The 16,174-nt window shown below is 39.1% G+C and overlaps 2 protein-coding genes across 2 annotated transcripts in view; one reads left to right on the top strand and one right to left on the bottom strand.

Annotated features, from left to right (window-relative positions):
* The window catches only part of CD226 (CD226 molecule), a 25,300-nt gene extending 23,113 nt beyond the window's left edge, over positions 1 to 2,187 (top strand). The window contains 1 exon segment of the mRNA XM_057378152.1: positions 1,920 to 2,187. Coding sequence (XP_057234135.1) covers positions 1,920 to 2,187 — 268 coding nt within the window.
* A 12,386-nt stretch (positions 2,188 to 14,573) lies between these two features.
* Positions 14,574 to 16,174, bottom strand: part of DOK6 (docking protein 6) — a 235,673-nt gene continuing 234,072 nt past the window's right edge. The window contains exon 8 of the mRNA XM_057378150.1: positions 14,574 to 14,934. Coding sequence (XP_057234133.1) covers positions 14,795 to 14,934 — 140 coding nt within the window. The 3' untranslated portion in view covers positions 14,574 to 14,794. The remainder of the gene's footprint in view (positions 14,935 to 16,174) is intronic.

The following is a 16,174-nucleotide window of genomic DNA, read 5'->3' as shown; positions in this document are numbered from 1 at the left end:
TTTTTTTTTTGCATTGGGAAAACAAATGGCTTACTCAAGTTCCTTTGTCAGCTAAATGCTTACTGTGATATTAGCTGAAACAACTTGTGATTTGTGATTTTCAGGAGTAACATCAAGCTAGGCATTTCTCTTCCTATTTTGTACTCAGAGGACAGGTGAAATCTTGAAGTTTTCTACATCTTCTAGCATTTTTTGTCCTCTGACTTTACATTACAAATTTACAGCTGGATGCAAACTAATAGTTTAAACCATTATCTAACTTTGCTGTATTCCTTGCCAAAAATCTCTAGCAGTCTGAACCMGAAACACTCTGCTTCCAATGTAAAGAAATAGTGAGCAGAAAATGTATTTCTCCCCCATCACAATATATGAGGCTGCTGGAATTTTGGGCAATATYAGTATTTCTCTCTGAAACTCAAAGGGCATTTTCAGGCTTTTATGACACATTGCTAATCTCATGCATGTTGCAATTTGCAAGTCAACCTGRTATTTAATTGTATTTATTGGTTTCAGTGGGAAAGTAAGCAATAACAGCATTATCTCTTGCATGCTGGAATTAGATATTTTAGTCTGTGGTATCATGTATGGTGCAGTTTCCCCCACTGTGTTTCTGACTAAATGTATGACTTCAGAAAGGAGAGGAAGATCACAGAGGCATTATCGAAGGCTTTGTACACAGCTCAAACCTGGGTAAGGTCACCTGTCGAGATGGAGCTTAGTCATGGCCTGTACTGTATTTTCATTAAGATCTTTCTCTTCTATGTCTGCWCTTTATATCCCCTGAATCTTGTAGTCTAACCTTAAACTATATTGACAGGAAAAATTGAAGATTTTAAAATATGATTTTTGTTATTCATTATTTTTTGGTGAATATCCTTTAATACTTTACAGCTAYATTTAGAGACTCTACTCTGTGCCAGGTTATTAACAAATTTGCTCTTTTGGTTTGATAGCCTTTTTATTATTTGTATCTTGCTAATGTCTTTTTTTCTTCAAATCATCACTTGTAAAACTGAGGCAAAAAATTATATTCTATGATACCCTTTGTCTTATCTATTTTTTTCTGGTTCAGCTCCACTGTAATTATTTGGGATGGCTATTTCTTTTTTTTTTTTTTTTTTTTTTTTTTTTTTTTTTTTGTAACAATCAATGTTTTGGAACACTGAGTATTTTTTTTCTCCCTTAGTAATCCTATTCAAGCCCTGAAGTTTAGAGGTGGAAAGACAGGAACCAATTTCACTGCTTCTGTCTTGTCTCTTCACGCCCTGAATCAGGGATGTGTTTAGGGAAATGTGTGTTTCACAGTGGATGTGAGACTCTGCCCCACCACCTCTCTCCTCTCAGATCTCACTCCTGTGTGATCCAGTGGCAAGCTCCACTGCCAATATGTCCATATAAAGCCAATTTCTCTCATTTTGACTGCTGGGTCACTGTATGCAGCAGGATGAAACTCTTCCTAGAGTGACCATGGGCTAGGGACCAGCCATTTGCTTCAGAAACCACCTTTCCTCCCACACCAGTTCATCCAGGCACTGTAGCATTAAGTTGTCTAAATGACATGAGTAATTCTTAGCATAGTCAATAGYTTCAGAATAATTAATTTTTTAGGATTGAAGTAGGAGACACTGTGTCAGTATCTGAAGTGTGTGTGTGAAGGAAAGAGGGTATTTCACTGATGCTTTACCARGGATCAGATATTCACACTGCAACTTGCTTTTTTCATATGACTTGAATCTGAAATGTATTCACAGAAAACAAGAAGACAAAAAAAAATCATTTTTATTGGTGGTTAAAAATTTCCCAGTAATAAATCAGCATCTGAAGAAAAATTGCCATTTTTCTCCTTTTTCAAAGAGGTAGCTGTTTTGATAAAAGTCCTTAAACTTTTTTCTTTTTTCTTCCTTTTAATGTTCTTCTAGCCTCCTGCTAACAGTTATGGAAGATCCAATTTTCATGGCATACACAGCAGAGAAAGGAGAAGAATCATCGCTCCAGCAGACAGAGGAGATTTACGTCAACTGCAAAAACGTCTCACACAAACATAAGAAAAGACCATTAGGTTCTTTCTTAAGAATGAAGTACCCAGAGCACAGGCCTTTCATTTGCAGCACAGACTTTATTTTCTCTGTGCTGGCAAGACGTGGAAGGTCAAACTGGCTGTGCTGGGCAGCACCTGGGCTGCTTTAGCATGACTGATGCCTGATGAGTTTTGCTTTTCCTTTTTACAGTTGCTGTACCCTCTATGCATCTTCCTGTACCTGTACCCCTCAGCTCACATGCTTGTGATTCCTGGAACCTGATAGTCCAGCTTAGTTTTAAGAATTCTGCTGGGCAGAGAGACCAAACATCCTGAGGAAGGAGTCAGTGTGCCCTGTGCTATCTTAAACCCGAGGCTCCAGCCTTGGGTAAAGCCTTCTCTCTGGAACATTTTGTGAAAACTGGGCTCTGGCCTCATCTGGGGGGAATTCATTAGAATAGAGGGACATTACTGCATTTGTTAAGTTTCTTATTGGAGAATCCTAGATAGATATGCTAATTCCTGAAACCTATAAAACTTGTATCCATGCTATACACAGGTGCATTCTGCCATCAAGTTGTGCACCTGGGATCCCAAATACCCTTTTTATCCCCTTAACTGTGTCTGTGTCATTATTAAAAACTGGCTGTTCAGGGCAACACAACAGCCATGCGACCCTGGCTGTGTTGGTGCTGGATTGCAGCCTGCAAAGTTCACCCACCCCTTGATTCATGMACAGGATTAGAGACTATTTGTCCTTCTGCAAAAGAAACACTTTCACCTAGTAGGTGGACTCTTAAGTAACAATTTTGGAACAGCTCTGATGTGCAGAATGGAGCTGCATATGTTTACATAAAGTTAATTTGGTCAGAGAAATCTATGTCTGTGAGAAGCTTATGTGACAGGGTGAGAAAGAAAATGTGTTTGATGTTGTCTGCATCCCTGGTTTTTGCATCTCAAATTGAGAACTCTATAGAATAATAAATACCCATGGTTTTCCACACAGGAGGTGTTATTTTGCTGCCAGGCAAACAGTACTATTCAGCTGACAAAAGCAAATATATCAGGGCTCCTTGAACCTAGATTTAAAAGTATGAACAGMAGCTTGATATCTGACAGCTTTGTGGTTTTACAGGGTTCTTGCCACTCACCACGGTAATTTCAGTGTTTTCTATTTGGGGATGGAGTAGAAGTGTAGCCCCTGCTTTCCTCCCCACTCCTTCACCCCCTCCACTCCCCCCACAACCAGAAGAAAACAAAACATGAAGACTCTGTCACTGTCAGGTTATATTTAATAATTTATTATAAGGTTTAATTGCGCAAAAAATAAATGAGAACMTGGAAGGTATATGAATAAATGATGCAAAGCAGAAGAGAGCATGACTGAGAACATTTACAAAACAATACACATACATATGTAATTGTATGTGTGCATATGTATATAGTCTGCTGAAACCTACAGAAGAAATCACACAGAAATTGAACAAACAGACAAAAAAAATATCTTTAAACAAACAGAACTAGAAGGCAGACCTGAGAATTAGGATCTATGCATCTTTTGGCCTTTTACAAATCTGCTGAATTGCTGAGGACAGAATCCCAGTAAATGAAGGTGTTACCATGACAGCTGATAATCATCTACATCTGCATACTGCAAACTGTGTGCCTGGCCCACCTATGCCTGGTTCCACTTTCCTCTTGAAGCATATGTAAAAATGTTGCTGGATATGGTGTTTGGGGTTTTTGTTTGGTTTTTTTTTTTTTTTTTTTTTTTTTTTTTTGAAAGGGGTTAGTGGTGGAGGCATCATGTCTGCCTGCAAATCAGGTACTGGTTCTGCTTGGCTGGCCAGGAGGAGCATCACAGCCTGACAGTGAAAAGCACATTTTGTGCAGCCTTCTCCAGTGGAAAGCTTTCTTCACGTGCACAGGAAAATAAGAGCCTAGGTTCTTCTGGGAATAACACAGACACAAGGCTTCTCKTCACTATTTGAGCAATAATAGCATCACGTGGTTATCCTACACTTCAGCTAAAAATCTAAAATCCTAAAGTGTCCTTTAAACATATGCTGAAGACTTAAATTGTTTACAATGTCATATACCATTAAAAACATCTTGTTTTGGTTTTCTGTACTCTTGAACAAGGACACATTGCAAGGGATGTTTGGTTCTTGTTTGTCTTTTTTTTTTTTTAAATTTCATTTGCTGAAGGTTTTCAGATATACAAATGCTTGAATGTGAAATTGATGAGGATACACAGAACTGTACTACTAACAAGTTGGTTTATTTCCTGAGTTATCAAATGTCATATCAGATAATTCTAAGTTGTGCACAGCCTTACAAATGAAACCTTGGTAGCATTGGGTCATTTCTTATGATCCTCCRATAGTAAAATGCTAAAATGATAATGTAATGGATTTGATTACATAGAAATTCTCGACTGGAATCCTGATACACAAACATCCATAAGCTGAGAAGATGGCATTGTTTCACTGTTTGTAGAGACAGTCAAAATACATCCCTGCTTTACTGAGGGTAAAGAAAGGGGAGAGGTTGAGGTTAAATATCTGGAATACCAGATTGTTCTGATCATTTGTGGTTCTGCCCTTATTTCTTGTCTCTCTTGATACTTTCAGCTTGTCTTTTTGAAACAGTGGCTTATTTTTGAGATTTGAAGAAGAAAACAAAATCTCTAGTGCACATCTTTGCAGGTATTTAATCTGTTTTAATTCAAATTCCGTAAACATATTAGTTCTACCAGGATAATCCACAGGGAAAATCACATCACACATAGCATATTAAGAACAGTATGTTGATCCTTTTTTTTTTCAAAAACAACCCCAAAACAGCTTTATTTTTGTACCATAGTAATATCAGTGAACAGCAGCTGAACAAGTGACTGATACAAATTAAAACCAAAAAAAAAAAGCAACCCCAAATTTATCAACATTCTCATTGGTTTAAAAACTAGAAAGCTTTCCACAAGAGAAACTTACAAAAGCTCAATTTGAAAAGCAGTATTAGAACTCTTTAAATATTTTATGAGTCTGGCAGGATGGGACCCAGTAAGAGTTTGTTTGCTGCTTGTTATGTAAATAGACTTTCCAGTGTAAACAAACCATTGTTTATTGCTACTTTATTTCAATATTTCCCATAGATTTGTCCTCTCCTTTTGGAAWTTTTTTCATTTCTTTTCAACAAACTCCATCAGCTGTTATTTGGAAATTTTATGTTGAACAGTTACTGTGCTATTGCATGCTGTACCACTCACTCAAACAGTTAAGAGTGAGGAAAAAAAGAATCAACAAAGCAAGGTGACATAACCACGGATAGCAACCAGCTCAGAATACTCTCCAAACTGTAAAATAATTGTGTGGGTTTTTTAAGGTCTTAGAAACTTTGCTGAAAGGAAATAAATATAATAAAATGTGTTGTCATTAAAAAGCTGAGTTAAAATACCTTGAAGGGCATTCTAGGGTGACTACCATCTGTGTGATTTGAAAATGAATATATGAGATTAAAGAAAAGCAAAACCTCCACAATAATAAAATAATTTTTTTTTGTAGGGTCAAAAAGGGAAACGTTTAAATTCAGTGTTCAAAGGAATGTTCAATGATTAATGGTACAACTAAGCCTTTAAAGGGTGTAAACTCACATCTCCTTGAAAAAGACTTCTGAATGTAGGAAAGGCAATCACCAGAGTTTGGATCAACAGGATGAAAAAGCAACACAGTCTGTGAAATAAAGTGAAAGTTAGAACCTGTTATTTTCTTTATTAATTTCAGATACATTCCTTTACCTTAGAGAACTTCTCTCTCTGTAATGTGTTCATGATACTGCACCTTCTGCCAGTCCTCGGCTCTCCCCTGGCTGTGCATCTTGGGGTAAAACAATATTTCTGTGAGCAAACAGGCTGTTTTAAGGGCTGGACCCACCAAGGAACACAAGAAGCTCCTCCACACCCCCGCATTTGGCAGGGTAGTTCAGCAATTAACCCTCTTTCTGACCTCCACCTGACCTAAATTCCCAGCCACCTTCTCTGTTAGGCTCCGAWATGTTTTCCACAATGCTCAGAAACAGCTTGTCCTAGTTATAATGTGCAGCTTAAACACTTGCCTGCTCTCCAGGCTTTATCCCAGGATGARGGGACAGGAGGAGGGGAGAAGGCAACAGGGCAGGCAGAGCAGTCKAAGTATAGCTGCTACCTGCATTTGTTAGTTTGCTCCTAAAGATCCAAAGAAGAAACCTTACTTCAGAAAAAGGAAAGATTTCAGATTCAAAGGATTGGTCAGAGGATTGACCTCACTACGAGATTAATTTCTAGGGCTGGCTTTTTGTTTGGTTTTGGTTTTTTTTTGTTTTTTTTTTTTGTGGGTTCTTTTTTTAAGAATGATGTTTATTATTTTTGTAATCATAAAGATGTCAGGGCACCAGGACTCCGAATTGTAAAATTTATTTTTAAATCTTATGTGCATCATGCTCCTTTAAATCTACTCTGTTACGGAGCTCTGTGAAAGTCCAAATCAATGGTATTTATTTACAGYGGATGAAACTCTGCCTCAGTGAGTACTCCCTAGTGCAATTTCCTTCAAAGCTGAGATGCTCAATAGGAGTTAATCCTCTAAACAGCTTTGTAAGTCTGACACTAARGGTTATTTCCAAAGCCAGCCCTGTCTGTCTGCAAGATAGGTGCTAAAATGTTCTTTTAGGCTGCAGACCCCAGGAACAGAAGATGTCCCCGCCAAGTTCTCAGACTGTATTGTTTAAGGTGTAAACAAGGCACCATAAAAGACATTTCCAAAACTCACACATTCCTGGGGAACCGTTTTGGGCTGGAGCACAAGATGWGCCCTCGCAGCTGTGCCTTGCTGGGTTGTGGTGTCAGGGAATGGGTGGGCTCAGGGTGATCCCTGCTTTGATTTTTCRTGCAAAAGGTCCCAAACCGGGGCCACAGACCCACAGCAGCCTTCAAAACACTGCACTGGAGCAGGCTTTCCACRGCCACGGGAAATGCTGGTTCATCCAGCACCACACCTGCCAAATCACCCAGGATTGGGAGACCCTTCCCAGCTCTCTCCCAGCCTGCATCACACAAGCAAGCAATCCCTCTCCCCTGCCCTCTGAAGTTGGGCTYCTGCAGACACAATTCCAGCTTCAAGGATGAAGAAGAGTCTTCAGGGCTTGATAAAGACCCCTCCTCCCCGAAGAGGGTCCTTGTCTCTGCTTTTGTCCTTTATTATTTTGCTGTTTTCTAATAGCACAATTCACTGAGAGTTATGAGAASAGGCTGAGCACCGGGATAACCGTGGGATAAACAAGTGATGAGTTTGCCAACACTTCCTTTGAAGCAGGGGAGCCTCGGGAACACTGAAATAGCCTCAGCTGAGGGAGCTCAGAGACTGCTGGGGCAGACTGCCACCGTGCTACAGGACTATAGTGCCACTGCTCTGATTCATTTCTTGGCCCTGAATAGGCGTGATTTATAAAGCTGCAGATTTACCTTACTATCTGTGCTACAGTCTTGCAGTTATATATCCTTACATATAACTTAGGACATAATGTTCGAGCTAGAAATACCAAAGGAAATRTACAAAGCTGTCTAACACAAGTTTCAAAAGYTTAATTCCACGCTATCCACATTGTTAGCCTGTATAGTTAGATAAAATAATTAATATGAATTACTAGCCATGGCTGCAATATTTCTTCTAACCTTATACTTAAAAMCAGAATTTTGTAGTTTTAGCAAAAAAGCATTTCAACGGTCCTAAAGGATATTTAACACCTCTCTTAACTGTTTATTCAATTAGATTGTTGCACTAAATAATTAATTTGTAGCATTAACCAGTAMATTTTATAAAATTATTTAAATGATCAACAGCTTATCATACTAAGATATAGCCAAACAATAGTATCTTTTTTTTTCTTCAATACCTTCACCTGTTTGTGCTGATGTCTACATGTGTATTTAATGAGAGGAAGGCATGTGAGAAATATTTACATGTATTAAAATTAATCTCTTTTATTACCCTTTTTCTTTTCCTCTGTAAAAAACATCGGCAGACATTTGTTATTTTCTATGGAGTGTTTACAATTTATCCATAAATGGTAGAATGGGAGGAAMTTTCCCACAGAATTCTGTTAGATGATTTTGTAATTAGAAGAATAAATGTTGAGCACCTATGTATGTATTTTCATGGATCATAAAGGAAGATATTGCTTTCACMAGCCAGAATTCGATGCGCTGTGAAATACTCTAAATCATACTTTTGGCAACATCTGGCTGCAGCAAGTTCCACCAAGTTGTGTGATAACAATKGTGGTTCATTGTGCAAAATACTGTTTTTTCTATGCTGCATAACGCATGTTAGACACACTGGGACTTGGTTCTTCCAGCCAGGATAGGGAAAATGAGCCCAGCATTCCTCAGCCCATTGGTACAGAGTAGCTTAGAGGTCACAATTAGGCTGAACACAGAACATTGTTCCCAGCTCCTGATAAAGAGGGAGAAGAAGTTGAATGCTGTGGGAAACTTTTTGCGCTCATCACGGCCACTGCTGCGTGCTTAAATGTTTRCTAATTTCTCCTAATCTTTTTAAAGGTAACAGAATATGGTTTTATTTTTGTTGATTTCTTACCATATTTTTCACTTCCTTTCATAAATTTCTATAATGATGCTTTTCAAAGACGTAAAGAGAAAWAAAAGGTTAGTGTATCATTCTTTGGTAAGAATTCATAACAGTTTTTTTGTCCTGTGTTTTCGGTTTCCCCTTGTAACTGTCTCACATGAGAACAATTTCCAAAAAGTAGTTCTGGCTATCTCCTGTCACAGCCTGTCATCTATGGAAACTCAGGAAATGCRACAACTAACATCCACAAGGATAATTTTATTTCACATAATTCATTCTGTTTTAAGTATAGAAGCAGTGATGAGACTAAGTCTTTAACTGAAAACCTTGTTTTGGTTATTGGTATGGAATTGCCAAAACAGCCAATTAATTTTGTGCTGTTTTTTTATGCCCACTCTGTCTTGCTATCATACAATTTAAAAATAAAAGCCTGAAAACAATGTGTAGCCTAATTAAAAATTAACTTCATTCATGTCAAATATTCTCACAGGAAAAAAAGTCTGCTGTAAAATACATTAATGCACTTGACAATCCCAGGATTGTAAGTGAACATAGTAAATCTGTTGGACCTCATGAGGATTTGTGTATCAAAGCAACAAAAAACCCCAATGAACTTAATTCTTAGGGACTTTAAATGTGACATTTAAAAAGATTAACTTCTTCTTATTAAAGAGCCCATTACTTTTTGAGCTTTGATTCAGTTAAAAAGGAAATATTGTCTCCATTACAGCTTGCAATATTCATAACAATATGGACTTTTAAAATGCTTTAATTATATTTAATAATTCTCAAACCTCAGTTACTTTCATATCTGTTTTTATCGTGTCTGTAAAAATCTGTCGAGCTGCATATGCATGTAAAGGTCTTTGCAAAGTGAAACTTCCATTTTCTTCAATAGCATCAGTTCACCAGCAGATTCTAAGTTTAGGTTTCTAAGCATAATGCAATTTAAATAATTGCTGAATGCACAGCACCTTCACCTTTTACTGTCTTGAAAGGACCTGGACAGGGAGACAAACTTCTTATTACAAAAAAGGAGTCAATACTCTTCGAGATTACTTTTGTTCCACCATAAGCCTACCCTACTTTCCAATATACCTCACCTTTTTATGTAAAATAAAAGGTGAAGAGCATTTATTTATAATATCAAGAGCAACCACAGCACTCCTCATGGAGTGCAAGACTTTATAACTGCAGAATTCAAATATCCAACCCTTTGATTTTAAAGTTATGCCACTACAGTGGTGTTGTACTCATTATCTTCTACTTACAAAACATGGCATTCTCACCAGCTGTCTTGGTGAAAAATGTAAAATACTGATATATCCCGTTGTGTAATAAGTGTGTTTGGAAARTATAACAAATATTTGGATGATGTATGGAAAAATGAATTTTTCCATAGGGCTGTTGGATCTATTCTGGTAATCAAAGAGCAGCTTTTTACACTTTTTCCACTGTTCATCTATTCTGTGTATGGATAAAAGCCACACTTACTCCTTTGCAGCAGGTATAAAAAGGAGCCAAAATACATTGGTATTAAACACTAAAGATTAATTGGAACTCATTGCTCCTTYCTTTTTAGTATTTTGTAAATAATTCCATGTTTCATGCTAAAATGCACAGCCATTCAAGACAATTATATTTGTTAATAGAAAACCATGCTGCAGTTTCTAGGTTAGCAGCTGAAATCTGGCACATGTGGCTGGTGAGCTGAGTGGAGGATTGTGTGCTACAGGCTGGTGGCCTTTGTCAGTTCCTAGAGATCAAACATCTCAAAAAAAAAACCCACTCCTTGTAGCATTGCCTGTTAGGCTGGAAAGCTGAACAAGCATGAAGTTAATTCCTTTTTTGATAAATGCAATACACAGATATGATTGATGATTGATCTTTTTCTCTTTTTGCTGTAAGCAGGTAAGGGTCTTCACGGACTGTCTGAACTTGTCAACTTCCAAATAAATGGGTGCCTGAAGGCTGTATTTTGTACTTAAATTATTGCTATAGAGAGCACTTTAAAACACTTTTGCCCTCAGATACTCAATTTCAACCCCTCTTCCAGCAAAGTCTTATTAGATTAGAACAAAACTTGATTAGAGTTTTCTGCTTCCCAACAGGATTTCTATAAGTGTGTTGTGAAATGAATTGTTTTCCCAAAATGTCATGGTAGACTTTTGACAAAACAAAAGAGGCCAGCTATTGTAAATGTCTCAACAAACTTCTTTGGTTTGTCAATGTATTTTCAAGCTTTCCTTGCAGCTTTTGTGGAACAAGAAGAGAAGAAAACAAACCCAGCAAACCTTCCAAGGACAGAACTTGATACATGTGATCACATGCCTGACACAAAAATAAATGCCTAAATACTCAGTAAAACAGCAAACTCCCTGCTACAAGAGATTCTCCTTTCCTTTTCCTTTACACAGGCAGATGAAATTGTTTCAACCGAGTATACTGACAAAGTATACATATTTAAACTACAAATAGTAACATGTAGCTGTTTAAAAAATGGGAATATTCAAGTTCCTTAGCACCATTTGAAGATTTATYAGCAGTCTCTTTCAATTTCACCTTTTCTGCACCAAGTGACTTCAAAATCAAAAGTACCAGCATGCATCAATCTATAATATTCACAGTTAAGATATATTAGTAACTATATTTAGTAATGCTGTGTGTTATTTGTTCATAGGGGTGAATATATTAGCAAGGGGATTTAAAAAAAATGTAAATCATGGTTACAGTTATATATTCATAACACATCCTCAGAGCCAGAAATGAAAGGGATTGCTTAATTTTATTTCTCCTATGTTATAACGTACTAATGCTAAGTTCCATTTGCACCAGCTGCACCTGGGAATCACTGAAGACATTTTGTTGCCCTCCATTTCCCCACAGCTCATTAGCTGAAAACAGAGAGCAACTCTTGGGTCAGGAGCAGACGTTTTATCCGTGTGCCTTGCACATGAAGAAAGCCGAGACTGGAACAGGGTCCCATGGGGTCCCTGGGTCTGTTTAAAGGCCGTGCAGTCTCTAGGCAGGCAGCTCTACCAGGTGCTCCACAAGGGAGTTTTCCTTCAGGTGGAAGCACCAGGAGCTGTACAAAGTAGTCTCAGTGGGGCATCATTTAGGTTATCAACAGGCACGTGCCAGGAATTAAAGCAATTCCATGAAAACATGAATTTTCTGGCAAATGGTTGCCATGGTGTCTGCCTGGTTCTGGTGGAGCTWTTCTGAGGAGCATTTGTGGAAGCTATGTGGGTAAACCAATGTTACAGTGATGTCATCTGCTGTTCTYGAGTGGCACTAATGGCAGCATCCACTGGCTCCTGGACACATTTGTGGTTCAGGTTCCCAGTTTTCACAGACTGTGTTACAGTACATTGTGAAGTTGCATCCTCATTTTCAACTTCCAGTGTGCTTGCATTCAGTCTCTACAAGAAATAGGTTCCCAACAGGTCAGATTGCTTTAGATTGGTTGTGTTGTGCAGCTTTGCTCAATTTTCTGTGTATTGCATGAGACCCCACAAGCATTTTTTAAATATATAAGCTGAGAGAATGGTTSCATTATGCAATGAAAGCAAAATATTTAGTAAAACTGCTATATTTGGCCATATATATTGCCAAAACTGCTATACTGCCCCTTCCCTCCCTTTTCTCGTGTGTTTGAAAATAGCATTACGTTTTCATTAATTTCACAATAYTCAGGTACTGCATAGGAAGACAAAGCCACAGACAGCAACTGTTCCCCAGGAAATGACAAGAGAGCATTATATAGACCTCATGCTTTTTATCAAAATGCAGTTGAAGCCTTAGGTTGAGGATTTAGATAGCTTCTCAGAATATATGGACACTRGAACTATAAAGCAGTTCTGATATTGTCCAGTTTTGTCTTTTCCCCACTTTTGGACTATGTAGAATACACAATTATTAAATGACTAGTATTCAAGTCACAGAGGAAAAAAAAACTACTTGGATACAGCATTGAAACCTGTAGAACATATTGAAAATTTAATCTAAAAAGTTTCAAAGAAAATATACATGATTTTAGGGSAAGGGAAAGAAACCCAGTTGCAAAGGAATAAAAATAACTGACCAGTTCCCCAAAAGGCCAATATTTGGCAAAGCTGCACTGAATAACAGAATTGCACCAGCAGAATATCTATCCTCTTCTATCACATTTTGCATTTAATGTTTGAAAACTGGAAATTTTCCATAAGCAATATGTCATCTGAATCTTTTTCTTAAATGAAAGTGTGAATGAAGTGTCCTTGATGGGTACAGCTCTGAGAGCACTGTAGGTGCAGCGCCCTGACAGCATAGGAGAGCAGTTTTTCATTTTAGCTCATCMAAATACTCTCTGTAGGGAGCCCTTCTATTCCAGAGTATGGCAGCACTGTGAGGAGGGAGAGAGGTAGTGAACAAGACCAGGAAAAAGAGGAAAAATAAATAAAGGTGATTGKGGTGGGGTAGAAGTGTTTCATTCAAGTGGATCCCAAAGCTCTTTTATTCAGCAGCTGTTCACTGAGGTGTAGAAAGCTGTAAGTCTGCAAGGTCTCTTAGCCTGGAAAATGGTTGGAGGATAGCTGAACATACTGTATCATTAAATGTTTAATCAAAAGCAGAAGTTTCTTTCATACCTTTTAATACATATATATATAATGTGCATRTATAAAACAACCCAACAGCACTTTTTCAGTTAAATTATAGTACATAAAACCGATTGTTTCATTGGAAAAGAGTCTATGTATCTCCTCTTTAAATACATTTCTTCAACCTGTCCTGAGAAACAACCAATGAGATGAACCCCTCTGGTAATCATGGCCATAATTTCACACTGGGAACAGAACACAAGGCTGCTCAGATCATACAAGAGGGCAGATTTTTCTCCTCACAATTTCAAATATTTCAGGGCATCACRAGGAGTACATAAATATTTGATAACAGTTACAAAAATCTAAATGTTCAGGATAGATAAAACTCATTCCCCACCTACAGGTATGCCTTCCAACTTATTCCCTCATTACTGGTTACAAACACAGCTACTACAGTTYGTTTCTTAAAGACGTCTTCCAAAGACAGAAAATTTCCATTGAGAGGGACTCATCCTCCTCTTGAAATTAAACAGATGCTTGACACATGATCATACAAGATACAATGTGCATCTCGAACAGAAATCTGAGAAGGAAACACAGAAAATCAAAGTAACGCCGACCAGAAAGACAAGACCAGAGCTCAGCTCTACCACATCTGGCCCAGCTGTGGCACRGGYGGTCRCCAGCTGGGCAAGTGGCCCGCTTTTATTTGTCTGAAGAGCAGGTTTCCTGTTTTTTAAAGTCAGGCTTGCRGGCACGGTTACCTAAATAATTTGCGAACAAGAATAATTTGCAGCAATTCTGAGGACAAGACTGTGCTGCTGACAGGGATGTTCACAGCTTTTAGGGCGCCATGAGAATTGCACGTGTAAGGGATGAATTTGAGCCCCGGGAATTTAAGATTAGAGCCGGACCAGGCAATAACCTTATCTAAATGCATCAAACCCTACTCCTRACAAAACATACCAGCCTGCTGCTCCAACATATGTTGGTGTCTGGCTCAAAAAACACCCAGCCAGCCTCTAGGGCAGTGGTGGGACTCGCTCGGATCTGAAGGCGACCCCCACAGCGCTGACGCTGCCTCTCGAGTTGGTGACATTTCAGYGACTCCAGTGGGAATTATCAGGCCATGGCAAGACCTGCAAAGGTTGAGGGTGCAGACAGGCTGGCCTGCTGGCGGGGCTGGGAAGGAACCCCAGTGTCAAATGCGCCACCACGATGGAGCCCCAGAAGGGACCTTCTCCGGTCATGCAGAAACCTTCACACCAACCAACACAGTTTCATTTGTTTCCACCACTTTCTTACAACACGAACGCGTCCCCTTTCCTCCCTCCCCCCAACCCCCCAGCCCCCTCTTTTCCGAACATATCGACAAAAGGAACGGCAAAATAAATAAATAAAGACTTAGCCTCTGCTTCGGGGAAGCCGCCTCTCCGGGCTCCCGCGTCGGCGGTGCTGGAGCTGGTAGGCGTCAGTTTTCACGGCAAATGGGGGTTCAGGGGGGCCAGCGGGTCTCCCTGGCCCCGGGGGAGGCTCCAGGTCGTGTGTCCATGTGGCYGGAGCCCCGGCTGTCATTGCACCAGCCCCGAACCGTAGCTGAAGGTGTAGCTGCTGGCCAGCGACAGCGACTGCTGGTGCTCCTCGCCCTGCTCCGAGGGGTAGCTGGGGAATGTCTGTGCCCGGGACACCTTCGCTGAGCCGAGGCTGTGACCTGGAGGGGGGACACATGGACATAAAAATGTAACCGGGCTTTGAAGCCTTTCACTACAGACATGGACTCCAATGGATTAACTTCATCCTGCACCACGGTGCCAGAAGAGCCTGGAGAGCAGCCTTGCTTCACAGCACCCTTCTGGGGCTGCAGAAAAGGGTATTTCCTGTGGCTGACAGCAAAGTTGGGGACAGATCCCCAGCAAAAATGCAAAAGGTCCCAGACACAACTCAGGCAAAATTTAGGATCACAATACTTTTTTTTTTTTTAAATTTCAGAGTGTCATATCTGTATATATTCTACTGTGTCTCAGCTATGTTAGTTAGGACTGACAAATAACAAAATAACATCTGGGTTTTTTTTTTGTTTGTTTGTTTTTTTTTTATCTGAAGCACTGCCCACATGGTGAAAATAATGCCAAGAGTTCCAAAGGGATTGGTCCCACAAATGCTGCTTCATTTACTTACTGTCCTTCAAACAGCATGCCAGTTTGCCAGGTAAACACAGCACCAYCATCATTCCAAAGAGAACTGGAGGTGGGATATGGTGCACGTGGCAGAAAACTGGCTGGGAAGAGGACATGCCAGATGCTTGATGGGCTTGGGAATCTCATATAACCATGGCTTCCACCAGCAAGACGGGAAACCACGTGTGAAAAGCCAGTGATGGAATTCAGGTAATCCTGATGTCCCAGTTCTATAATCTGATAGTTTTTCTACCACATATTTCCTTTCGAAATTGAGATTTAATTAGTAACTGAAAATAAACTTCCAAAGTGCATCTATTCATGCAACATACACTTTTTTTTTCTTTGAAACGTATATTGAAGCTTGGATTTAAAAAAGGTTTTACATAATGTTTTAAAAAATGTCTGAATAAATGCATTATCTGTAGGAATGCAAAATCTTATTTTTACGTCAACCACTGAGATATTAAAGAATAACTGCAATGATAAAGTCTCAAATACCAAAGAATTTAGCTCAAGCTGAAATGTTTCAAAACAGTTAGCAGCTTCCTAGACTGGCCTAGTAGTGCTGGAATCAAGGATGATGTTCACTGGATTTGGGAAAACTTTGTTCTAATTTGCATTTGGAAAAGTTTGATCATAACATRTTAATGACTTTCCCATGAAAAAAAMCCGTGATTCCTCCTGAACATGAATCTGTCTGAGTGATGCTGGGACCAAGAGAGAAAAAAAAAAAAAACAACTAAAAGAAAAATAGAATAAAAGGTACATCTC

The sequence above is a fragment of the Malurus melanocephalus genome, unplaced genomic scaffold, assembly GCF_030028575.1.
Source record: "Malurus melanocephalus ecotype Western Australia unplaced genomic scaffold, MMel_1.1 scaffold_342, whole genome shotgun sequence".
NCBI lineage: Eukaryota > Metazoa > Chordata > Aves > Passeriformes > Maluridae > Malurus > Malurus melanocephalus.
The sequence above is the reverse complement of the archived record's forward strand: the minus strand, read 5'-3'. Positions and strand labels throughout refer to the sequence as shown.